The 26,213-nt window shown below is 52.8% G+C and overlaps 1 protein-coding gene across 2 annotated transcripts in view; it reads left to right on the top strand.

The window, feature by feature from the left end:
• EPHB1 (EPH receptor B1) overlaps positions 1-26,213 on the top strand; it is a gene marked incomplete at both ends in the record, with an annotated part of 425,673 nt that overhangs the window by 115,544 nt on the left and 283,916 nt on the right. For both annotated transcript variants that reach the window (XM_082839068.1, XM_082839067.1), the window contains one exon: positions 21,366-21,430. In XM_082839068.1, coding sequence (XP_082695194.1) covers positions 21,366-21,430 — 65 coding nt within the window. The remainder of the gene's footprint in view (positions 1-21,365; positions 21,431-26,213) is intronic.

The raw sequence follows: 26,213 nt of genomic DNA, 5'->3' as shown, positions 1-26,213 counted from the left end.
GCAGCGTGTGGTGGGTGGCTTTACAGGACCAGTCAGTATGGCCTGGGGGCACACTCTGCTGTGTACTGCCTGGGGCACTGCCCAGGCTAGGAGCAGGGAGAGAATTCCAGAGACCAGGGATGCTGGGAGGCAGGGATCTTGGGAGCAGGTGCCACCCTGAGAATGGGGTGAAGGGATGAGCTGGGTTGGGCTGGGCTCAGGGGTAGTGAAGGGGGTACCCCAGGCACAAGGCTGCTTCCCACCCTCTCCACTTCCCGCTGCCCCTTCTTGAAATGAGCACCATTTGGGGAACTGGGGCAGGGATTCCTACGCAGGAGTGAGCTGCGAATGAACCAAATCAGGATCGATGTGCTGTTCAGGGTCACTGTAGTTCTACCAAAGTGGAACATTGTCGTTAAGTTCATCATAAAGGATATAAAATGAAGATAAACACAGTCTGTGCCCTTCATCTTGCCTTCTTTTTTAATTAGGAAGTTTTCCTCCTCACTAGAAAAGATGGAGTTGCTTGTGTTCATGTGGGAGGGGACCTTTGCCCACCAGGTTCTTATCAGAGATGCCTCCAACCCAGATGTGGACCCCCCTCACCTCCGGCGTCACGCCCAGCTCCTGAGTGATGTGGAAGGATGGCTGAGGGTGGTGAGGATGGTCCAACAGCTGACGCCAGCCTGGCCCTGCCATGGCCACACTCCCCCGTCCATTTACCGTCCCTCTTCTTGGCAGCCAGAGAGCTTGTCCAGTGGCAGCTACTGAGAACTGTCTTTTTCCCTGGAGCCCCACTTCTCAGCTCACCCCTTCACCCTCACTCTGAAGAGTCTTGCAGTAATGACACTGGCTTAACTAACTTCCCTAACTGATTTGACCGACTTATTTCCCCCCTGAAACACATGCTCTCTTTCCCCAGTTCCACAAATTACCCTTTGGGAAACACTGCTCCAAACCCTCCAGCCTCTCATTTCTCTTCTCACACAAATCCTTTGCATAATCCAAGCTGTGCCTATTGTCTGCCTCTTGCAGGAAGCCTTCCCTGACCACCCCAGGCTCTTCTCTCCTCCCCCGAGCCCTGGTAGTCTATACCAGTTGGCTCCAAGGATTCTTTTGGACACTGCAGTGATGAGGGCATTTCTCAGGACAGCCTCAAGCCCCGGGGTCATGGCTTGCCAAGAACCCAGCTTCTGCTTCCAGCGGACCCTGGAACCCCTGCCACACTTCCTCACTCCACTGCCCCAGTGACCCTGAGCTCAGGACCTCCTGAGCCAAGCCAGAGAAGCCCACAGCCTTCAGGCCAGTGCCTCGGCCAGCTGACCACTCACTTCTTATCTCACCCTCAGGCCCAGGGACCACCTGTCAGCCAGCTCAGGGCCTCAGGTGGTCCTGACTATCCAAGCCCAGAGCAGGCGGTATATTTACAACGAGCCTGGGGCTGAGGACAGAGGGCAGACAAGACAGACCATGCCCCTGGGATCATGGAAGGGACACGCCATTCCCAGCTGAATTAGCTTCCTAGGGTTGCTGTGAAAGAAAAAACAAACAAACATACAAAAGCCACCACCACAAATTGGGGGCTTAAAACAACAGACATTTATTCTCTCGCTGTTCTGGAGACCAGAAGTCTGGAACCAAGGTGTCAGCAGGGTGCTTCCTTCTTCAGGTTCTGAGGGAGAAGCCATCACACCCCCAGCTTCTGGTGGTACTGATGCTTGGTGTTCCTTAGTTATAAGTGCAGAAATTCAGTGTCTGCTTCTGTCCTCATGCGGCCTTCCCCTCTGTGCATCTCTGTGTGTCAGATCTCTTTCTCTCTTTGCTCTTCTAAGAGCACCTGTCATCGGATATAAGGCCCACCCTAAATCCAGGCTGATCTCAGCTCGAGGTCCTCAAAGGTCCCATTCACAGGTCCGTGGGAAAGGACCCGGGCTCATCTTTCGGGGGACACACAACTCAACTCACTATGCTGGCCCTTGCTTCTCCCTGCTGGAGGTGTGGTGGGTTCCAGCCCCCTCACCCAGGAGCCCCAGCCATCACCCATTACAGCCATGCACGGTAACACGAGCCAGGTCTGGAGAGGGCTCGCCCTCGGCCTCACCATCTCGCTGGCTGTTGTCTGGGCTTCGTGGACCCACCGGTTTCCCCTTCACCGTGGGAGGAGTTTTGGAGACAGCCACGGGAACCTGCCATCACAGCGCTGCTTAGAGCTGTCTCTCATGCTGGAGGCTCCGCGGAGTAACCCTGTTGACCCCAGCCCTCCTTTGCTTGTGAGGTCTGGCCAAACCTGGACTGAGCCTCAGCTATGTTTTCTGCCGGGTGGTGACAGGAGCCTTGGGGTGTCCGTTTCCCCCAGCTGCCCTCTAGGCTGAGGGAGGCGGACAGAGCCCTGCCATCTCCCCATCGTTCCTGGGCAGGTCTTGGCCTGTAACGAGTGAGCCTCTTGCTGTTGGCTTCCCTTCTGGAGCCCTCTTGGCCCGTCTGCTCACTTCTCTGCTTCTGCCACCTGGTTTGGCTGTGCCGCATTTTCTCCCATCTCCTTCATCATGCCTCTGATTGTGGTCCCAGCAGATCAGAGGGGACTCTTCCCTGAGCCCAGGGCCCTTCTGAGTGACCCTGTGATGACACATTTCCGTTATGTGCCAGGTCCACAGACTCCCCGCTGACAAACACCCTAATTATACATGTTCCTCTGCAAATTCGTTAGTGGTGAATGAGGCTTATGCTCCCCATGATTCTCCTGTTTCCCTTCAGATCCTCTAGGAAGGACTCAAATTCCCTCCCAAATCTGGGAGAAACAAGTTGCCCCAAGAGGACAGCATCACAGGCCAGAATTGGGCCAGTTGTCTTCTGTAGGTACACTTTGCTAAGATTACCTGTGAATATAAACCTTATTTAAGCTTGTTTTCTTTCACAAATATTCCCATGGTTCCCGCTGGTGTCTTTCTGGTGTTCTGCAAGTCACAAAGGCTTCTGCGGAAGTCTGTAGTTATAGTAATGGCTAGAAAGATATGTTAGTATTGTATGCTAAAATAATGAGTTAGTTGATCAAAAATTACAAGAAAACATTTAAATATCGCTGACAAATTTTGTTAGCACATTTGTCCATGCCAGAACCCTTGCCTGTCTGGACGAGGGATGCGCAAACAGTGGCCTGCAGGCTGTTTTCAGGCTGCAGTGGCAATGGCAAAGTTGAATAGCTGCAACAGAGACCTTATAGCCCACGAATCCTAAAATAATTACTATCTGGACCTTTATAGAAAGTTGGCCAGCTGCCAGCGTAGGTGATTGTAGTATACATCCTAGCAGCCCAGCTCCTGAGGGCCAGTGGTAAACTAAGACCACCCGGGAGGGTGTACTCCTGGGCTGGGCTGGAGGACTTCCCCTAGAGCTGTGTTTCTCCCCAGCCAAGACGGTGTATCACCTGTATAGATCTAGGGGAATGCAAGCTAAGACCCATTCAACTGATGGTATTATGTCCAGTTTGTGTAATAAGATCTCAAGCTGGGGCTCAGAGAGTTTGTGTAGGGCTAATGCTTATCTCATAATGGTCTTCTGAAATGTGATGATGTTTGTGAAGACATTTATAGATTCTAAGGGCTAGAAAAGGACTATTTATAAAAAGCATACGTTGGCACTCCCCAAAATGAAATAGTTATGTATAAATCTAACAAAATATGTACAAGAACTATAGAAGGAAAAACTATAAAACTGATGAATGAAGTCAAAGAAGAACTAAATAAATGGAGAGATGTTCCGTGTTCGTGGATAGGAAGACTTAAGATTGCCAAGATGTCTGTTCTTCCCAATTTGATCATAGATTCAATGTAATCCCAATCAAAATCCCAGCAAGTACTTTGTGGATGTTGACAAACAGATTCTAATATTTATATGGAGAGGCAAAACACCCAGAATAGCCAACACAATGTTGAAGGAGAAGAACAAAATTGGAGGATTGACATTACCCAACTTCAAGACTTACTATAAAGCTACAGTAATCGAGACAGTGTGATATTGACAAAAAGAATAGAGACATAGATCAATGGAACATAACAGAGAGCCCAGGAATAGACCCACATAAAGATAGTCAACTGATCTTTGATGAAGGAACAAAGGTAATAAAATGGAGAACAGATAGTCTCTGCAAAACATGATGCTGGAAAAACCAGACATCCACATGCCAAAAAAAAAAAAAAAATAGTCTAGACACAGACCTACACCCTTCATAAAAAGCATAATTTTTTAATCCAACTGTTTAGAAATAATAATAGATAATATTGATGAGTTGTTATTATGGGCTAGGAATAGTAATAGACACTCTACAAATAGCACTTCATTTGATCTTCATATTTCCTTAAGAAGCAGGTATATTGCACCCATGTTACCTGTGAAAAATCTGGGGCTCAGCGAGTTTGTGTGGGTTGCCCAGGCCACACTGCTCTTATGTACACAGCCTAGTTAGAACCCATGTCTTGCAACTTCAACTCCAGTGCTCTCCTAGCTACAGCATGGCTGACAAGGTCGGGGTCCTCTGAAGGCGGCAGGTGTGTGTTTACCTCTGCTGGTAAGTAAAGCTGGGAATCGTTTTTCTAAAGGAAGGGTAGGCAGGCCCAAGGACCTTAGTGAAACATAAAGAAAACACAGCTCATTGTCTCTGACCATTCCCAAATTTAACACTGAGTTTTGACTGTTGTAGAAGTTCCATGTCATTTTGCTGAGATGTGAACTTGACCGGAGACCTGCCGGGAGGGACACAGTTGCTTTGCTATTTGCCATTTATCATCATTATATTGTGTATGTCCATTAGAGTAACTCTTATGAAGTGGGGAAAAGGTGGCACCCTCCTTCCCAAGAAAGCCAGCCAGTAGTACTAATGAGAAGGTAAAGAGAATAGACATTTTCAAGAAAGATTATACCCTTGGTTGTATTATTCAATTTGAAAATTAATAGAAGTCTTGGAACCTGTCCACATTTCACCAGTTGGGAAAGCGAAGAATGGTCGTCATCCATGCCCACACCTACCTCACCTGCACTCTCCCCTCCAGTGTGCCAGAATTTGGCCTCCTTCTGCAGGCATCCAACGTGTTGCTGCCCTTAAAGTCAGGGTCTCCCCCTCCAGAGTTAGGGACCAGTGTATTCCAGATAAGCTGAGATGCTGTAGGCCAGAGCCGGCGGCCCCACTAGGGTCTCGTTCCCTAACTGATTTGGTCGCTGATCCATTCCCCCGTCCTCACAGCGGACACGAAGGAGACCGTGTTCGGTGTCTGACCCTCCAGGCACATTTCCCACCCTTAGGAAGCCTGGAGTGTCTTCCTGTTGGCAAGCCCTCATCTCTTAGAATCTAAACACAGGATGTGGGGTCTTCTGTATACCCATCCAGACGCCCCAGTGTGTCAGGGATGGAGGTGCTGATACCCCCAGTGACTGCGTGAGGCGGGGACCACATCAAGCCCCTGGGACTCTGCAGCTCTGTGACCTCCGACCCTTCCCATCGGCTCTCTCAGGCCCAGGGCCCAGGGCTCCAGCCTCTATGCTCAGGGCTCCCAGGCCCCCACAGCATCCCATGTGGGCAGCATGCAGGGCAGGGGTTTCTTCTCTGTGCCTGTCACTCTGCACTACGTGGAGGGCTTTTGTGAGTTCTCAAGTGAATCCACTGACCCATTGTCTGGGCCCAGTTCTCCCTAGACTTCCACCAGCTCCGTGAGGACAAGGGCGGGGCTGGGAAAGGCCAGATGTATTCCCAGCCAGAGCTGAACACACTATTCATCCCAGAGGTACCCTGTTAAGCAGCAACAGCGGCACAAAGAGGGAGGAGGGGGGAGAGGGCAGGGAGGAAGGGGAGCTGGCGATGGATTCAGAGCTCTGAGGAGACTCCTTTCTCCCAGGGAGACCCTGGCATGCTTGGTGGGATTCTTAAGGGGATCTACAGGGAGATGAGGAGAGAAGTAGAATGTGCCCACTGGGGCGGTGACAGCCCCCTTCTCTCTCCTGTGATGCTGGGAAACCCTCAGAGGAGGTAGGGCTGGAAGGACAGCTAATGGAGCCAGGAGTGTGGGACTGGAAGTGCTGCCGTGGAGAAAGGGGAGCAGTTGGTTCTGTGGGGACCCTTTTGGGGCACAGCAAGGGCCAAAGAAGGAAATCCCAGGAGCCAAGTCTCTGACAGTCTGTACTATCTGACAAGAAAACGGCCCACCTGGACAGGTAGTGAGTGCCTCGTCTTGGGTGGTATGCAAGCAGACATTGAATGGCCGATTGGTGAGGGTGCTGGATCAGTGGCTGAAGCTTGGGGAGGAGGAGTGCACCAAGTCTCTGCAGCTTTTTACCCCTTGAGAGGTTCTGAATTGAGAGCAGTGCCTGGATTTGGACCCAGTCCCTGACTGTGTTTGGATAGGCAGGAAGTGGAGTGGGCAGATGAGGTCTGGACTGGTCATCAGGTCCAAGCTGGAGGGCAGGGAACAGAGCTCCAGATCCCGGGCCACTGAACTTAATCTTTTCTCAGTTCAAAAGGAGGAGAAATGCAGGCCTGATTTTTCTAGAAGTCTGTTCTCTTGGCCAGAAAACCACAGTGGAGAGTCTTGAGGTTCCAGCCCCTCAAGGAAACTTTTGCCCCACCCCAGTGGGGAGAATGCAAGGCCAAGTCCACGAGCGACCCTTCCCATGAGCTTCTAGCCCCTAACAGGAGGAGGAGATTTCCAGGGGCCCCGACTGCCTGTTGTCAGAGACCGGGAGCTGTGCTTCTGCTTCCTCTCACACAAGAGCCTCTGATAGAGAATCTGTTCTCATCACACCCGACCCTCCACCCCAACACATCCCTCCAGCTCTCTGAGGCCCGGCCACAGTCCCTCTCATCCTCTCGGGAAGCCTGCCTGGCCGCACAGCCCTTGCTCTCCTCCTGCACCCGAGGACGTAGGCCACCCCTCACTGGCGCTCCAGCTCTGTAGGGCCTGAGTTCTGGGCTGCTTCTCTGGTGGTTCCCTGGCCACAGTGGCTTGTAGGCTGTGTGAGTGATGTCAGTCTCCTCCGTGGATCCTCTCTGCCTCGCCTGTGGCCACAGACAGATAGGGAACCCACTGATGTGGCCAGCCCTGCTATGTGAATCAGGGCCCAGATTCAAAGGCTGCAGGCTGCGAGGCAGAGGCCCCATCACTCCTCCTCCAGGAGCCTCCCTGCTGGTTGAAGCCACCCATTCTATCCCATGCCTCACCTTGTTCCCTCAGGGCAGCCTCAGTCACTCTCTGCCTTTCGTCCTTCCCCCTGTTCTGTGGGGTGGATCTTGAACTGCTTGTGATGGCCTGTCTGTCCTGGCTCTGATCCTGCCCTCCTGCACCCCATGACCGCTGTCATCTGCATGGTGGTAGAGGGAGCGAACAGGCCCCCGGTAACAGAGCCCATGAGAGGAACCTGTCAGGGGAATGGCTCCCTCCTGTCTGCGAGGTCACAGTTCTGGCCTCCTCTAGCTGAGCGGTGGTGGTGGCCAATGGCGTGATGCCCAAGGCCCCTCCAGTGCAGCTCTTGTAACTCCACGGATGCCTTCTACCCCAGGAATGGACCTTTGGCCATTGTGCCTCTCCTTGTCGGGGCCAGCCTGTCATTCCTGCTCCTGAGAATGCTCCAGCATCACCAAGGCACCTGGAGAGCGCCCCGGGAAGACTTCTATTTGTGTTTCCCAATCAGTAGCACTGACTGGCTCCTGGCATCCTGCCTTTCCTAAGACCCCAGACCACCTCGATGCCATTAGTGTCCTCCCCAAGCCTGGCAAACACCTGCAACGCATGCCTTTGTGCAGAAATGTCTCCAGAGATATTGAGGCCCCAAGCAAAGCTCCCTTGTTAGCCTTCGAGGGGTCCTGCTGGGTTTCCACAGCTGGGGGCTGGCAGGCCTGGTGGCCGCAGAGTCCTGCTTCCCTCCCGCCCTGGCCGGGAGTACCTCACCTGCCCTCTGCCACAGAAAGGGAGGGCAGGGGGACGTCTGGTGCCTAAAAGCCCCCAGGGCCGGAACTGCCACACTCCCAGAGCTGTGAGGCTCTAGGGGCTGGATAAATGCCACATCACAACCCAGAAGCCACCCATCCACACCAAGCCTTAGGACAGCACCCTCAGCAACAGAGGAGACATTTTATGCAATTGTTGCCACTTAACAAGCAGCTAAAGTGAGACATGGAGAAGGGAGGCTGTCTCCACATAAGCTTGTCAGAGGGAACAGACCAGGAGACGGCAGACCTGGGGAGTAGGCCTGGCTCTACCATCAGCATGTGATGTGACCCTGGACCCTCTCCGCCCGGTCTCCTTGGATGGACAACGATGGGGTGGCTGGCTGATCACTCTGGGCCTTTCTGGATGCGCCTGACTCTCTGGAGGGGGTGGGGGGGGCGCTGGGCATGAAGGCTGGATGCCAGGAGAACGGTGCCATGAGACAGCAGCAGCCTCTGCAGGGCCGTGCCGAGGATTGCACACCCCTGGAAGGAGATGTCCGTGCATCTGGTGGGAGGTGCGCTGCGGAGCGGGTCCAAGGGGTCGTTTCAGCTCTGGTGGCCCCTTGGGACTCAGCAGCCCCTGTCTGGTCCAGGATGTGTCCACGAGAAGGCCAGGGCCTGCCTGCTAGCCGCCGCTCCTTCCTGCTCTGGCTGGTTGCCCTGCCCCTTTGCACATCCTCAAGCCCCTACCACAGCCCTCCCCTGGGGGCCCCCTGGCTCTGTGGCTGCTGCTGGTGCCTGCAGGGACCCTAGGCGCAGAGACATCTGAGAGTCACTGTGCCACAGATCAATCCAGGATGAGGGCGCAGGAGGGCCTGGCGGCGGGGCGCGGGGGGTGGGGGTGGGCAGACGGCAGCGTGCTTCTTCTGATTAACAAGCCCGGGTGGCCATCCATCGCCGGCCTTCATTAGGGCTGCAGAGAGTCATTTTGCATGGGCGTGCGGCCTCTCCTCCCCGCTGTTCTCCAGGGTGATTGATGCCACTTGGGTGCCGGCATCCCCCGGAAAGTGAGAGGCTCTCTCTCCTCGCGCCCATGAGGATCAGAGCGCCGCGCTTATCGTGCATGATTCTTACCTGTGTGCCACTGGCGCCAACTCACAGGGCTGTCAGAGTGGGCGGGGCAAAAGGATTTAATCTCCCTTAGAATTCATGGCGCTGGGAGACGGGAAAATGCCAGACGCCTCAATCTTAACGGGTCTTTGACTCTCCCCACAAAAATGCAAATAGGTGGAGCACGGAGCAGTGGGGTCCCAGCCAGACCTGCGTCATCAGCGTGCCGGGACAATGATTTAAAGGATGTCCCTGGACCAGAGCACTCATATGCGGTTCTCTTTTCTCTCCTTGCTGCTGGATGGTGTTGGGGAAGAAGCTGGGTCAGGAGGAGGTGAGGGCTTTGGGCAAAAGCTCTGCTGCAGGGCTGGTTGAGGGCTCCCCTGATGCGTGATGGCCTGGGCGTAGCCGGTGCTGCCGGAGGTCATGCCTGGGCTGGAGGGCAGCCCTCGGAGGCCCGCCTTGCCTGTGCCCACCAACACAATCTGGCCGGTTTGGCTTCTGCCTTTAGGTGTTCGGTGCTGGAGAGGACCGGAGATCCCCAGCCAGGAGTGGCGAGACTCACTTTTCTTCTTGGCTCTCTGGCTGTGTGGTACTTTCAGACGTAAGAGGGGTGCACTTGGATTTGAGAGGGTGTCTGGTCATCTTGAAGGATCAGGGAATACAGGTATCAGAATGGGAAAGGGAGCTGAGATAGAAGGAACAGAAGGCAGACGAAGGAATCAGGCAGAAGAAAGACAGGCTGTTTGGCATTCAGGGCCTAAAATGAAGGCTTTCAGTCTCTCCTTTTCCTGGCTCCTGTGTTTAGTCTCACTTGCTCAGGGCTTCTCCTTTGTTGGAGAACAGCTATCAGTCCTTGTACCCCAGGCCCCCTCCTCCATCGGGGAGCCCTATGGAGGCGGGAAGCAGTGCAGGGGCGTGAGGGGGTGGGCGAAGAGTAGTTGAGCTGCTTGCTGGTCTCTTCCCAAAGTTCTCTGGGTGCAAGGAGAGACTCTTGCCTTCAGTTCTTGGTGACCTCCCAAGGTGGCACCTATGACAGTAGGTGGGCAAGAAGACCACTGCCTAGCACCATCATTCTCAAACCAGTGATTCTTCAACCATAGTTTTGAAGAAGGAAGCCACAAAGCACCTGACTGAGGGGACCCATGCTCTCTGGAGCCAGGGCTGCTGGAGCCCACTGCCTCACGAGCAAGACAGGCGTGGGGTGTGTGTGATGTATAAATCCACTACTCTCTCCCACCCGCCCTCCACAGGCCATGATGGGTCCCTATCCCAGTCCAGGGCCCTTACACGGACATTCATCTTCGGTTAATCCAGAATGTTTCTGCGTCCAGCCCAAGAGAGAGGCTGTGGGCCCCCAAGCCTGGCTGCTGGAGGCTGCAGACAACCAGCTGACCCCTGGCTGCAGAGCCCATGCCCCACCTTGGGATGGGGAGCTGTGTGCAGAAGAGGGCAGTGTCGGGGGCACTGGGTCTGGAGTGTGGCCCGTTCACCCAGAGCAGAACCGTGGCTGGAGCCCGCACACGCCAGCCTCGCCAGTTCTGCACGAACACCAGGGCGCTGGGGCCCTGGTCTTCAGAGGCAGCCTGCGGGAGCAGCATTGGGCGCCAGGTCCCCCGTGCCAGGGGTCCGTGGGGTGAAGGCTGCAGCAAGTGTCCCTTGGTGGCTGGGTGGGGGCCTGAGGAGGAATTAGAGTGTGGCTGGAGGGCCGAGGCTTTTCAATCAACCAAGGCTGCCACGGTGGGCCGGGGTGAGGGGGGACCAAAACCCACCCTTCAGCGTGGGCCTCAGGGTCCGAGATCCAGTAGCTGGACCATCTCATAGGGCACAGCTAGGGACCTTAGGCCTGTGAGAGAGTCTACTGCCCACACCAGGACCAGACACGGGGCATGACAGTGCCTACTGCTAGCGGACCAACTTCTGCTTGTCAAGCACTTGTGCAGTAAGTGTCTGGTGACACTTACTTCCCTGGCTCCGCCGACTGCCTTGTGACGTGCGCATCACTACCCTCGTTTAATGAGGGTGGCTGAGCATGAGGTTTAGGGGTCTAGGTGACTTGCTCAAAGTCGTACAGCTGGAGAGCGTGGGGCTGGGACTCACACCCAGGTCGGTCTGATCCGAGCTCAGTGCGGTCAGGACAGACCAGGCTGGCGGGTGGCTGCCTCCCGTGTGCGACGCGGGGAGGGCACAGGAGACGAGGTGCTGCCAACCGGGGGCTACGGACCGAGGCCCTGCGTATCCCCAGGGACCTGGAGAAACAGATGTGACGCAGTCCAAAGAGGTGATGGGTGGAGATGAACGAGGGGACTGTTTGCAAAGGTTTGCACAGAGTTAAAGAAAGGCGACAAGGATGGCAAAACACTTAGGGACTCGCGGCAGTGGGGAGCTTGTACCAGCCTAGGCCTGAAGGATGAGTGGAGGGGCCCTGTGAACAAGATCAGGCAGTAGGAGAGGACCAGCCCCCTCTGCAGCTCAGCAGGGGGCAGCTGGGGATACTTCCCCCCCCCGAAGCCTTTCCCTCCCACCCCCCCCAGGCTCCATGGCAGGGGGCCCAGTCCATGTGTCTATGAAGGCCTGCCTCCAGGTAAGCAGTGGGGGGTGGGTGAGTGGACCTGGAGCAGCTAATGAAGACCTCCCATTGCCTGCTAGAATGGGGTCTTCCAAGGAGGCACCTGGCCTTCTTTGTGTCTGAGTCTCCTAAGCTCCCAGCACAAGGCCGGGTATTTGCTGGAGGAAACCCGACAGCCGTATTTCCTGGCATCCTACCCTCCTGTTATGGGTTCACTTGTGTCCCCTCAGAAAAAAAGATCTACTGAGGCCCTAACCCCCAGTGCCTTACCATATGACCTTACATGGAAATAGGGTCATTGTGGATATAATTAGTTAAGATGAGGTCATACATACTGAAGCAGGGTGGGCCCCTAACCCCATAGGACGGATGTCTTATAAGATGGCCATGTGAAGACAGACACACGGGGGACACCCTGTGACCCTGAAGGCACAGATTGGACTGATGCAGCTGCAAGGCAGGGAACGCCCAAGATCGCCATTAGGACCGCAGAAACTAGAAGAGGCAAGGAAGGATTCTCCCCTACAGCTTTCAGAGGGAGCATGGCCCTGCCGACACCCTGATTTTGGACTCAGCCTTCAGACCTGTGAGACAAAACATTTCTGTTTCCGAAGCCACCCAAATTGTGTACTTTTGCTATAGCAGCGCTAGGAAACTAATACACCTCCTGAAGCAATTTTTATATTTTATTAGTGAAAAGCATTTGCAGGGGACAGGTGTATGCACTGCTAAGTCACCAAAAGACCAAGCCAGACCTGGGGATTCAGGAGGCAGAGGGGTCCACCCAGGCTCCAGAGGTTCATTTCGGTTTCTTGCCATGTTTCTTAGAGATCACCCTAGGGACAGGGGGCCAGAAGTGACCCGCTGAGGCCGGAGAGGACAGGGACCCTCCCAAGGCAGGTACCAAGTCTGAGCTGGGCTGGGCAGAGAAAGAAGCCCTTCTGAGGCTTGTCCCCAGCCCCTTCCAGCTCCCTAGCTGAACAGACCGTGTCACGTCTCCATGCTGTGGTCTGCTCCCCGGGAGCCTCGCTCGCCCGAGCCCTGGGAGGGAGAGAAAGCAGGGCTGTGCGTCTGGGCCTTGCAGGCTTGTTCGTGGGCTCTGCCATGTGGGAACCGGAGCCCCTGCCGGCTCCTGGAAGCATATTTCTATGCTGTGATCCATCTAAGCTGTGGCTTCTTTCTATTTATGATAATGAACTGCACCTTGGAAAATAAAAGCAACAGAAGGAAAAGGGTGTGGTGGGGAGGACTGGGCTAATGTGTGTTCTTTAAAAGAGCAAATTTCACAGTTTGTATTTATAATTTAAGTGCCTGTTCCTACTCATTCAATCAGTCAGTCATTCAGCAGATGGGCTGGACTGGCTCATTCATTTACTCAGGCTTGTTGCTCTTCCTTGCTGGCCACTATTACACGTGAGTCAATGGAGACTTATGTAATAACAGCTTCTCTTGACCTAGCATTTTACACTTGGCAGAGACAGTAAATAAATGTTATTCCAATGAGTGTTCTTAAGAAGATACAGAACATCTTTCTGGGTCTGGTCTCCCTGGCTCGTGGATGCAGGGGAGATGCCCCTCTCCGTGAAAATCAGACTTTGATGCTCAGAGGTGACTTGATTCGCTTGTCAGTCCTGGAGCTGGGACTTGAACCCAGGTCTCCAGAGCTGATGGAGCATTTCTGCTGTATGAGACATCTGATCAAACTCTGTGGGATATAAGTCACAGCTCTACCTTCTCACGGTACTTACAAAGTACTTGGGGAGGAAAGATGCAAACCAGATTTCAGGTAGAGAAGAGGAAGAAGCCATTCCAGGCAGGAGGACCTGCCTGAGCGCAAGTGCAGGGATGAGAGGTGATGGGTCTCCTTTGGGAAATTGAAGATCAATTTGGAAAAGACGAGCTTGGAACAGAAGGTTCATGGAGGCCAGAAGTTTGTGGCATATCTTGGAATAGTGGAGAGATTTTGAAAATCATAAAGTAGGGGAGTGAGGTAGGATGAAAGAGGTATTTTTAGAAGGTGGGTTAAATTTCTATATCTGAACATGTGTCTTCTAAAACAGCACAGTAGTAGTAAGGATGTAAGTAATAGTAAAACCGACATCCCTGACCCATCAGCCCTTGTACTTTGCTTTCTGGTCTTTGTACTCATGGTGCCATTTTACTCTATTGAAGCACTGTTTCCAGAGTTGCATCTGTGGTGCAGACACAGCTCTGTGTTTAATTGCCGGCATCCTGATGCTGTGACATTATCCTCATAACATTCCAGGAGCATGAATATGAGCACGCCATCCTTCACCTCCTTCCCCTATGCTGCTTCTAGTGTTCTTGTATTCTAAATAATGCTGTAATGAACATCTTCACGAAATAGAACCTTTTGTTTTCTTTTCCTTTGGAATTATTTCCTTTGGACTAATTCTTGGGGGTGACATCACTGGGTGATCAGAGGACCTGAGATTCTCTAGGCCCTTGCTTAGTGTGGCCATATTGCCTTTGAACCATTTACACTGACAGCAAGAGCTGAACTGGGTAGCTGTGTGGAAAGTGGTGCAGCTGGGGGCTTCTGCTGAGACACCAGCTAGGAGGTGGTTGCTGTGGTCCCACTGTGCAGGGCTGATGCCCTAGACTCAGATACGTTGCCGAGACTGGAAAGGAATACACAGTGAAGAAGATGCAAGAGTCACTGTGGCATGGTGAGTGATTTGATGATGGACTGAGGGAGAACAAGGAATCAAAGCTAAATGCCTCTGAGGTTTCACATATGGGCTCCAGGGAAGGGCAGTGGGAAAGCGTGGAGGGGGGCAAGTGTGAAGAAGCTCTGGATGGGTGGACACGTGGGATGGGATGTGAAAGGCTTGCTTGGAATACTTTATCACTTCAGTCTTTCATAGCTGTGCAGGGCCCGGGGCCCAATTGTGCCAGAACATAAGCCCCTGAGGCTAGCTGGTGCCCTTCACAGTTCACACTCAACCAGAATGATCCCCAGACCCAGAGTCAGCAAGGCTTTCCCTCCTCTGGTCCAGGGAGGTGATTTGAGGCCTATTCAGAAGAATGGGGCTGAGATTACAGGGAGGCTGGCCTGAACTGGCAGTAGGAGGTCTGGGCAGGTGTGAAGTTGGGGCTTAGCAGCTATTGGTTCTGGGACCCTGTGTCAGGGGCTGAAGATTGCGGGGGCAGCAGACCACCTGAGGAGTCTGTGCCCAGTGAGCGGGGCATGTGAAGACAGGACACAGCCCCAGGGAAGGTCTGGGGAAAGAGCCCCACGAGGCCTCTGCAGCAAGGCTGGGCTGGAGTCCTTGGCAGGCTGTGGTGATGGATGGAGCAGGGCCAGGTGTGGGGGCCACTGAGAAGCCTGGGGTGGTAGCTGGAAGATGTGAGCTCCAAGAAGTGCTCAGGTTCTCTGTGATGAGTCCAGGTCTGGAGGGCAGCATGGGGATCCCATGGAAAGGCTGAGTACCACACCGTGGTCAGGACTGCTCAGAACATCGTGGGTACCGGCACGCTCTGGATTTGGGGTGGGGGAGACTACCTACTACATGTCCTATTCCTGCAAGTATGAGCTCAATCCTGGGACAGGAGTGTGCATGTGTGCGTGTGTGTGTGTGTGTGTATGTGTGTGTGTGTACATGCGTGTAAAGGGGGCAGTCCCTGTGCTTCCGTCAGCCGGGGGCTGGGGAAGGAAGGAGGCAGTGCCAGCTGTGTGCCAGGCTCCATACACCTGTCATTTTATTCAGTCTTCACAACTGTCCCTGGGATCACTCTTCCTGCCGTTCACCAAGGTTGTAATTGCAGGTTTGGCTGTGTGCTTACTGGATTAATTTCTGTTTTCCCACTTGCCTGCAAGCTCCCTGGGGTGTCTGTCTTTCTCTGCCTTGTCTCTGGTGCCCACACAGTGCCCACCTGGCCTGTGGGAGTGACTTGGACAACATTTGTTGAATGGGTACCAGCACCCCTTTATGCCACTGCGTTTCAGCCCTCTTCCAATGATCCCGACTGCACTGTGAAGGCTGAGGGAGAGGGTGGGCTGCAGGGGGCTGACACCCAACTTCTGGCATTTACCTGATAGGACCTGGACTCATGAAGCAACTCTGTGCTGTGGCTCCTGGGTTTCAGGAGCTCTGTGGATCACGGAGGGCTGAACAGGGCAGTGACAGAACAGCTGCGCTGGTCCTTCCCTGCTTGGAAGGTCCATGGATTTGCCTTATCAAATACACATGAGGCACTGCTCAGAGAAGGCCTGGAAGGCCCCATTCCATCTGTGTATGTTGTTGTGTATTGTGACCACCATGGAAGGACGTTGTAAATATTTTCAGCTGAATGTCTGATTAATGTCTCTCCAAAAACAGTGACAGAACGGTAAGGAGAGGATTCATTTAGCTCTCTTTCACCGTGATGGACATCTAATTCACCCCAAATGTCAATACATCCCAACGTGCCAATCCACACAGAAACAGGAGCCGTCTGAGAGTCGGGCGGCAGCTGCCTCTTCCCCCTAGCAGGGGGCTCAGACCTGCCCCCTCCACCTGGACCCTCGGGCGGCGGCCCCGTGTGGTTGGTTTCCATATTGAAACCCCTGTAGGGAAATCATTCCCTGGGAAAATGGGGTCTCTCTGCCAGGCTGCTCGTGTGCCCCAGCCTTTCCGGCGTCTTGCCAGTCTGGCCGGCTCTTGCCAGAGACCCCCTTCTGTCTCCCCACGGGGCCTCCCCTCCCCTCTGGCTCAGTCTTCCTCACCCCCGCCCCTTAGGCTTGGGATGGCTCCCACTTCGTTCCAATTGACCTGTATCTGCTCCCTCCTGGTTGCTCTGGCAGTCACTCTGCCACCTCTGCCCAGGCACCAGGTGGACCTCTCCATTCTTGCCTCCCACCATGGCCCACCCTTATCCAGGAGACCACAGCATTGCTTTTGCCCATACACAGTGTGAGTCTCCCTTTGGGGACGGGTCCACTGACACCCCACATGGAGAAGAATTGTGTCCATTCTCTTGAGTTTCTCAGTCTTCTTCTCATGGCCTCAGCCAGAATAGGATGTCTAGTGGAAATCTGTTTCTTATCTCTCCCTGAACTGGGCCATGAATCCCTCCAGGGGATCCACTGCTCTGATTCACTGCTGTAACCTCCACATGTTACTCCTTGGTCTTTACAAGGAAGGAGGTAGATGAGATATCCGTAGATATCCACTATCGTTGATTCTTCCATATATCTTATACGTATTTTACAGGTAATGATCGTTAGATTCTTTTCATAGCTAAGAAACAGAAGCTTGGAGTGATTAAGTTATAACAATAAAAGCATTTGTTTTGTGGTGCTTTGTGTCATGCAGTCCATCCATGGTCCTGAGCACTAACTGGCCCTAGCCCCGTTCTGCAGGTGAGGATGGAGGTAGGAGGAGAGAGAGAGGGAGGGGGAGAGAGAGACGGCCACTAAGTGGTGGGAGTGGGACCCGGGCCCTGTCTGTCTGCCCATACCAGCGCCCTCTCTGCCTTCTGTGTGCCCTCCCCAGCTTTCCTCCCGTGGGCAGTGAGCACGCGCTCCCAGAGAGCAGAGGCTGGCGGTGGGTGGGAGTCCCAGAGTCATGTCCCCTAAAGGCATCGGATCTGACAGCAGCACGTGCACCTCCAGCTGGTTTGGTCCCCATGCCACTGTTTGAGAGTAGAAGTGATGGTAAATATTTAATTGTGCTTCCATCATAACTTTCTGCCAGAACTCTCAATATGCTTTATAAATGCAAATGAGTACTCTCTTCTTCTCCAGGGAGATGTAAACCTCCTCAAATCACTTTAATTCAGCCCCACCAGAGTGTAATGCCATAATCAGGAGCGCTCTGTGCCAGCAAAGAAACTGCCCTTAATCATATCAAGTGGATGGTTTACGGTTTTGTGGTCTTTTGTCTCCACGCGGGCAGGATGCAGAGAAATGGATTCCTCTTGCTGCAACTTCTGTCCAAGAGGGTGGATGGAAAACATTATTTAGAAACAGATTCAATTACAGCCCTTGAGCAGGTACCTATGAATATCATGAACTCTTGGATTGTATTCCTGGGGTTAACAAAACAAACCCGTCCTTGGAAGATTGAGGAGTGAAGGAGGATTCTTACTTTTGATTCTGGACTCTAGTTTCCTCCCCGCCCATGTCCTCTGCCTGTTTACTGCGCTCCAACATGATCCTGAGTTTGGGGAGTGCCATGATATACATTATTATCGCATTATGCCTTATCCTGGGGGCTTTTGTGGCTTCTTGGCTTTACGAGCAAGGACTTCCATTCCAGGGCCACAGCAGAGCCACTGGACGCCCAGGTCTGCCTGGTGAGCAGCAAGCTGAGATTTGGGGCTGTCGGCATCAGGATGGGAGGCTGTGTGACCCAGCGGGAGGCACTGCACCTTTCTGTGCCCTAGTCCCCAACCCTGCCAAATGGGTTCAGTGACTCCTGCTTCAGGCCCACCTGGCGAAGACATTTTAATCATGGAGATGAATTTCTACAGGGCATCATGGAGTGCCTTCTGAGAAGTGTATTATGTAAATTTGGTGTGTCATTATGATCATTATTAGTGCTGTGAAGTGGAGAGAGGGAGGGCTGCTCCATGCAGGGATCTGCCTCCCCAGCTGTTGGAAGAATCGGAGGAGAGATCAAACTGGAGAAGTCTGCTACAGTGCTTCCCTTCCTTCAGATATGCACGGGGCATGGCTCTCAATCCAGTTTCAAACTCAAATGGGCAAGAAAATCCAGCTCACTTTATTTGCTTTACTCCCCTCCGTTTTCAGTGTGAGACCCCCTTCCACTGGGGTGGCAGAAAAGCTGTCTAGGTTGCAGGCGGTCTGTATAGTGTCAGGTTGTGCGGGAGGTACCTCACTGACCTGTTAGCGCCCATCCACCCCGGCATGCATTGGGACACCCTGGACTCCATCTGACCCTTGTGTATAGTCTAGGCAGGTCACCACTGGGTGGTTCTGGGCTCCCTTCATTAGACCCGTTTTGGCTCAAAGGCTTCCTCTGCTCCGTCTGTGCCATGTCAGCCTGGTGGGGTCACTCCAGGCTGGGATGCTGGGTGTCCAAGGCCCTGTCACCTGGACAGACTTCCTCTATCCCTTTTCTGGGATTGAGCACTTGGAGACGAGAGTGTAGGGGACCCTTTTGCTCAGCACAGCTCCTCGTTTATCACTCTATTTTCACCCCTTCCATCCTGCCCATAGGGTGGGTTTCTTCCCAAACCTTTGGTTTATGCCAGGAGTCCTTCTATTTTCCAAGGGGCCCAACCAAGACTCTGCCTTCTGCCTTCGTACCTCCCATCTCCTGCCTGAAGCACTGAGCAGTGAATGGATGTTCACAGCGGGAAGGATGTTCAGGAGAAAAGGAAACAGAAGAGGGAGAAACCAAAACAACCCGTCATGTCTATTTCCTGTGCCTGTGTTTGTTGAGCACCTGTGCAGCTAGGGCGTGCTGTGCCTGGTCCTTTGATACATGCCCTGGGAAATTCAAGTGCATAAGACGCCTCCACTAGCCTAAACAGCCCCATTGGGTGATTTTAAAAGGTGCCCCTCTGGAACACTGGATACCCATGTGAAAAGAAAAAAAAATGTATATTTGACTCAGAGTTCCCACCTTATGCAAAAATTAACTCAAAATAGATCATAGACCTAAGTAGGAGAAAAGTCTTTGTGGTCTTGGGTTAGGCAAAGATTTCTTAGATATGACACCAAACCATAAAAGAGAAAATTGAAAAATTAGACTTCTCCAAAATTTAAAACTTTTGCTTTTTGAAAGACGCTGTTAATGGGATGAAAAGATAAGCCATAGAGTGGGAGAAAATATTTGTGGAGCGTACATCTGATAAAGGACTTGTATCCAGAATATATAAACAAGTTACCAGGCATTCCCTGGTGGTCCAGTGGTTAAGAATCTGCCTTCCAATGCAAGTGACGCGGGTTCGCTCCCTGGCCGGGGAACTAAGATCCCACATGCTGTGGGGCAACTAAGACCACGCACCACAACAAAGAGCCCACCTGCTGCAGTGAAAGATCCTGCATGCCGCAACGAAGATCCCGTGTGCCACAACTAAGACCTGACGTAGCCAAATAAATTTAAAAAAAAAAAAGTTACCAAATTCAACAATAAGGAAACAAGCAACCCAATTTAAAAATGGAAAGATTAAACAGAGGCTTCACTAAGAAAGACATACAGATGACAACAAATCATGTGAAAAGCTGCTTAACATCATTCTTTATTAAGGAAATGAAAATTAAAACCACAATGAGATACCACTGCACATCTGTTAAAATGGCCAAAATTAAAAATGACTGACGCTGCCAAGTGTTGGTGAGGATGTGGAGGAACTGGAACTCTCATGTAATAGCCCTAAACTGGAAATGACAGGTGAACAGTAGACAAAATGCAGTCTCTCCATACAATGGAATATTACTCGGTGATAAAAAAGAGTGAACTATTGTTACACACAAACATGATGAATCTTAAAAACAACTGTGCTGAGTGAAAGAAGCCAGGTTAAGAAAACAGTATATACTATATGATTCCATTGATGTAAAATTCTAGAAAATGCCAGTTAACCTATAGTGACAGAAAGCGGATCAGTCATTGCCTGGGCACAGTGACAGGGTGGGGCAGGGGTAGGAGGGAAGGAGGGATTACAGAGGGACAGGAAACTTCTGGGAATGACAGATCCGTTTATTATCTTGATTGTGGTGATGGTTATAAATATATGTCAAAACTTACAAATTGTATGCTTTAGTTATGCGCAGTTTATTGCATGTGATTTCTACCTCGATAAAGCTGTCAAAAAAACAAAACAAACAAAACAAAGGGGCTTTTGGATTTGCTGATCAGAGCTCTTATCAGCCTTTGGGGAGGTGTTTCCCTTGAGAGGTGGGGCTGACAGAAGTCAATAATAGATTGAAAAGGAAAGAGAGGAAAAAGACAAAGCTGCCCCGTTTTCAGGACACTTTACTACTAACTGTCAGAAAACAGGTCTAATAAACACCAGCTCTGTGATCACTACATGGTGCCTGGTGATCTCAGCGTGTGTACTGTAGCCACCCTGGTGCGCCTGGGAGCTCACAGCCAAGTCAGGGTGTCTGTCTTTCCCTTACTGGCCAGAGGGATTGGTGACCAGGAAGCAGGCCCTTGGGGTCTGAGATGTGCATTTATGTTTGGGGTAAGGGCTTTGCCAAAGCTGTGTGAGCCCGCGGCAGAGTCTTGGGAAAGGGGCTGGCCATGTATCTGGGCCCAGGAGCAAAGGGACCTGCAGGAGGGCTGAGTGTTGGGGCCAGAGGGGTTGAAGGGAAATCGGCCAAGAGTGTCAACACGGAGCCCTGAGGGGAGACGGAGAAGAAGGGTGGGGAGAAAGGAGGGCAGGCAGATGAGGTTGAAGGGTGGGGAAGGAGCATGGAGGAAGAGGGAAGAAGGAGGTGGCCGGGGAAGCCTTGAGGAAGGGATTAGGTTTGGCTACTGGGTCAACATGTCCTGGGAAGACCCTGGAGGTAGAGTGCTGTGGGAAGAAGCTGCGTCTCAGGGTTAAAGTGATGAGTAGGCAGATGACTTCACCCCACCCAGGTGGCTTGGGGTCATTCAGGTAGAGACTTAGCATCAGGACACCTGAGGTCTGCGCCTAGCTCTGCCACGAGCTGCGTCCTCCTAGCAGACCTCTTCCTTCTCCGAGCCGTGGGCTTGGCAAAGGAGCCCCGGGCTCCTATCACTGATATTTACAGTCATAAGTAACTTCAAGAACATAAGGGCCACTGTCCAGTCACCCTCTGATTCACCATTTTTTTCTTTTTTTGATCTGCAGAAACTTTAATGGACACCAGGACGGCTACTGCAGAGCTGGGCTGGACCGCCAATCCCGCATCAGGGGTGAGTTTCAGACCATCCATCCTTCAATCCTGATGAGTAGTCGTGGGAGCAGAGCCTGACTTGCCCGTTTGGGACGTGGAGTATAGGCGTGAATGGCTGTGTCCATGGTCCATCCACAGAGAGGCAGGAGCAGGGCCTTCAGACCTGAGCTGCTCCCTGGTGTGGAGTTGCAGACCATCAGGTGACCAGGGCCTGTGTGGGACTGGGGCCAGTGGCTGCTAATAGCTGGGCTCTCAAGCCAGTGGTGATGGGGAAGACATCCGTGCCACCCATGGGGCTGCAGAAAGGCAAGGGCATGAGGGGGAGCTGGAGTTCAGAAGGGCCGAGGTTCTCTTTCACCTGACATTTCCTTAGAGAGATGTTCTGTATTCATTTGTTCAGTGATCATGCAGCTGGCCAGACCCTGTAGCTACAAAGATGAAACAGCCTTGAGGAGCTCATGGCCTCCTGTGGGATCCACCATGTTCATGAATGAGCTGAAATGCATGTCTCCTTTGTGGCAGTGGAGAGGTCGACAGGCAGCTGTGGGCAAAGCGCTGGGAGTGAGGCACTTCAGAGGGAGACATGAAGCCTTTATAGAGAAGGTGCACGCGAGCTGGGTTTTGGAGAGGGAGTAGGAGTTCGACAGGTAGTGAATGGGGAACTGGAAAGATATTCCAAGTAGGAGGAATAGCTGGTTAAAAGGGATGGGGTCACGAAAAGATGTAAGAGCAAGAGTCTGTGTGTCTGGACCAGGGCAGAGTGTGGGCAGTGCTGAGGTTGGGCTGGGGTGTGGATTGGCTGGGGCACAGGGTGGGGAACTGGGACTGCCGTGCTGAGCTAGCAGTTTGCATTTATCCTATAGGTAATGGACGGATCTTGTCATGCTTGCTGACAGGATTGTAGGGAACAGTTGAGAGAAAGGCCTTTAAGAGGTTCTTTGAGCTGTCTCAGATGGGTTGGAAGCGTCAAATCAAAACGGGATACTTAGGACAGTTGGAGCAAAGCTAAGCAGGAGGCATTGGCAGCGTTTGGCAATGGATGGACTGCGGAGAAGAGAGGCAGAGAGAAGAGTAGGGAGGAGATTCGCATCCCTGGCTTCAGTGATGGGCTCTCTGAGGGGCTTAATCACGAAGGGAGAAGGCAGGAGGAGTGCGTGAACACTTCATCCCAGCAAGGGGGTGAAGCTGGCAGGGGTGGGGTCGGCTAGGCCCCCTTAGCTGCCCCACACCTCCTCCTCCTCCCTGCCTTTGGTCACCTCCAGCCCAGGGCCTCTCTGCACGTCACAGCCGGTCTTAACACACCCACTTCTGCCTTAGGGACACTGGGATTCGGGGCCCGAGGCAGGCTGTGGCTTCACCCGTACCCTCTCCCCTGGTTTCTCACGTTCACTGCCCTAGGTGCAGGCATCAAGCCTTGGAGCAGGAGGGCAAAGTCTGGCGTGGGCTGTGTTTCCCAAAGCAGGGGTGGGAGCAGGGGCACATCTTGCCCACTCTGACGAAGTCCAAATCCTGCTGGGAACACTGTGGACCACTGGGGAACACTTCCCGCTCCCAGTAGGGACTTTATGCAAAGCTGATGAGGTGGCAGCTCTTCAGGTGGCCTGGACATTAAGAACTTGCACTCTTTTACAAGTGATGTTGTTGCTTGAAGGTTTGCATGTTTTCTCACGAGGCAACGATGTGATTTATGGTTCATTTTTCCCTTGATTTTTGTACACACCACCTGTCTTCTTTAAACTTCTCATCTCCTTTCCCAAGGAAGATCGTCCTTTAGGGAAACATTCAAAGTCAAGAGATGCCCTGTAGAGACAGCAGCTGGCTGGGCTGCTCTCTTCTTACCCTTCCCTGGTTACCAGCCACGCTCGGCGGCCTTGACCTCATTGCTCTCCTCCCAGGGACACATCCAGATAGTTCTCCTGGCACCCTGAGCAGCTTCTGAGCCTGTCTGGTTTAGGGCGAGGAGCCGGAGGGTCAGGCAGGCCCTTGGCCTGGTCGAGAGGGCGGATCGAGGGCTACACTTCCACCCAAGCTCTTGCCCTGCCTCCCTGTGTTCTCGTCCCTGGAGAGTTGCCTCTGATTCCGTGAACACACCGGTGACTCCCAAGTTTGTCCCTGGCCCAGCTCACATATCCACCTGCCCTGTCTTTCATTGGCTGCTCAGTGTGGCCCGAGCAGAATTCACCCTCTTTTCCTTCCCCCACTGGCACACGCGGGCGCCGTCTTAGTGCACTGTGAAGGCCAGAGACCAGAGCCATTCTTGACTTTCCTCTTTCATCTTCAGGCCTCAGCTCACTCGGCCCATCCTCGGGATACCTTCCCTGCATCCCCAGCCATGTTAGGTCCTCCATCACAGGTCGTCTCAGGGCCGGGGAGCTTTACTTCACAGCCCTTTTCACAGCTGCAAATTTTACATGTCTCTGTGTTAGTATTGGACCCATCTCCGCCCTTCCCCACTTTGGCCATAGTGTGGTCTCCATGGTGGCCTGGACTCTATTCGTTCACCATTGATTGGACACTGGCGCCTAGTTCACTACGTATATTTCAATGTATTATTTGTTGACAGTTTGACTTGGGCGAGTTGGGGGCTGATGGTGTCGTTCTTGGAGATGAGGACAAAGGAGGAGGGGCACGCTTGGTGGAAGGAGGCCGAGCTCATGAATCTGAAGTGCCCCTGGGCACCCCTGGGGAGGGGCCCATTAGCATGTGACTCCAGAGCAGGGGAATGAGAAGGCAGCCTCACATGTGGGAGGCGAGCCCAGGGGGTGGCTGCAGTCTCCCAGGGAGAGTGTCTGGAGGGAGAAGAGGTGAGAACTTGGGATGGGTGACCTGACTGAAGTGTGAAATAGAGAAAGAGGAGCCTGAAAAGGACATGAGAAGGAGTGGCCTGGGAGGCAGGAGAAAACCAAGAGGTGGTCTTCTCACGGGAGGAGGCATCAAGGAGGAAGTGGGGCAAAAGTGCTGCTGGGTGTTGAAAGTTTCCACTGGGCTTGGTTACAGGGACCCTACTGGTGACCTGTGCTGATGGCTTCAGAGGGGACTGGGGTCAGAAGCCAGAACTCAGGGTGTTGAAGGGTCAGGGGAGGTGAGGATATGGAAGCAGCAGCTCATGGGGAGAGAGAATACAGAGCGTGGGGGGCGGAGGGAACGGGGGGCTGTGGGCGTGGGTGCCTTTCAGGGCACGGGACTCCTTTGCTGTTGAAATGGCAGTGCAGTGACCGGGTGCCTTCAGAGAGATGGGCATGCTCAGGATTGGAGACAGAAGCCATCAAACAGAAAAGTCTTTCAACTTCCTATCTTCTCTCTGAGGTTGGAGGGGAGGTTGGGAGAGTGGAGGTGGGGAGTCTTTTTATTTTCTTTTTTTTCTTTTTTCATTTTTATTATCAACAAGCATTGGCCAGAAATTTTAAACAATGTGTGTGATAAAATACTTTCCCCTGCCCACATGCCACCACCACTACAGAGTGGATTGAGAAGGGAGAATGCTTACATCCAGAGTAGGACAGCCAGGCTTGAATCTCAGCTCTGATGTTTACTAGCTGGGTGACGTTGGGTGAGTTACTCCCCTTCACTGAACCTTCGTTTTCCCACTTGTGAACTGAGTACCATACAAGTTCAGGCATTGTGGGAAGGAGTTGGACTGCCCACCCACACATAGCCCGCAAATTGTTTTCAGCTATATTGCTGGAAAGTGGATTATAATATTACGTGTCAAAAGCAGAAAGTATTTCTGCTCAAATGGCAAAATGTTGCTTTATAATCTAATTGCAGCTTTAATTTAAAGCCTTTAGTTTTAACCGGAATCAGAGGCCACCTGGTGAGCAGAGGGAGAAAGTAACAAATACCAGGGAGGGGCTGAGGTACCATCAAAGGGCATCCTGGGACCCTTACCCAAGACCCTGCTGACCTCACCCTCCTCCCTCAGGCTGCCTTCAGTTACCTCTCCCAAACCCTTCTTTCCAGCCCTGCTCCAGAAGGGTCCTGACCTTCAATTTCAGGAGCTCTGGGCAGTGGGGGAGCTCCGAGAGGTCCCGTGGTCAAGCACTCGGTGCTGTGCTGAGCCACCGGCAGAGCTCAGTAAGTGCTAGTCTCCGTGGTTGCATGGTCCATCTTAGCAGTCCGCGCCAGTTCCTAGATGCTGCCTGGCCCTCTCCACCATTTTCCTTTTCCACTGCCCTCCCTCCTTGCATCACTCTCTGTCCCTCAAGTGTCAGCTCCGTTCTCCTCCCCTCAGGGAGCCCTCCTGGACGCCCCTCCCCACCAGGACTCTGTGGTAGGGGCCCTCTTCTGAAAGCAGAGGGCTTGGTGCTGACTTCTAATGTACTGTCCATAAACCTGTGTTGATGTGTGCTTTCTCCCACCAGCCAGAGAATGGAGTGACTTCATCTCTGTCCCTGGTGCCCAGCACTGGTCCAGCAGAGGACAGGCTCCAGTAAATGTCTGTTGGCCAAATAAATGAGGAAGGACTGAAGCATTCATGATACTTCCCTGCACCTTCAACCCAGGGTTCTGAATTTAGGAGATGCTCAATTTAGGTTTATTGTAGCCCAATAAAATACTTGTTGTAGGCCTCTCCATACCCAATTGATTGTCCATATCTTTTTAAAGACGTTAGTTAGTGATGCAGATGGAGCCACCTCTCCTGAGATGAGCATGAGAGAGGAGACGAGGACACCCACCAGAAGGTCCCAGTTGCTTTCAGACACTGGCTGTGATGGATTAGGAAGGTGAGCCTGGGTCCCTCTGATAGTGAGGCTTCTTCAGCTTGCTTGTTGGAAATCCAAGCAAGCCCTTTTACTTTCACA

Source organism: Leucopleurus acutus (genome assembly GCF_964270905.1).
Source record: "Leucopleurus acutus genome assembly, chromosome: 5".
NCBI lineage: Eukaryota > Metazoa > Chordata > Mammalia > Artiodactyla > Delphinidae > Leucopleurus > Leucopleurus acutus.
This window is presented reverse-complemented; position numbering and strand designations above follow the sequence as displayed.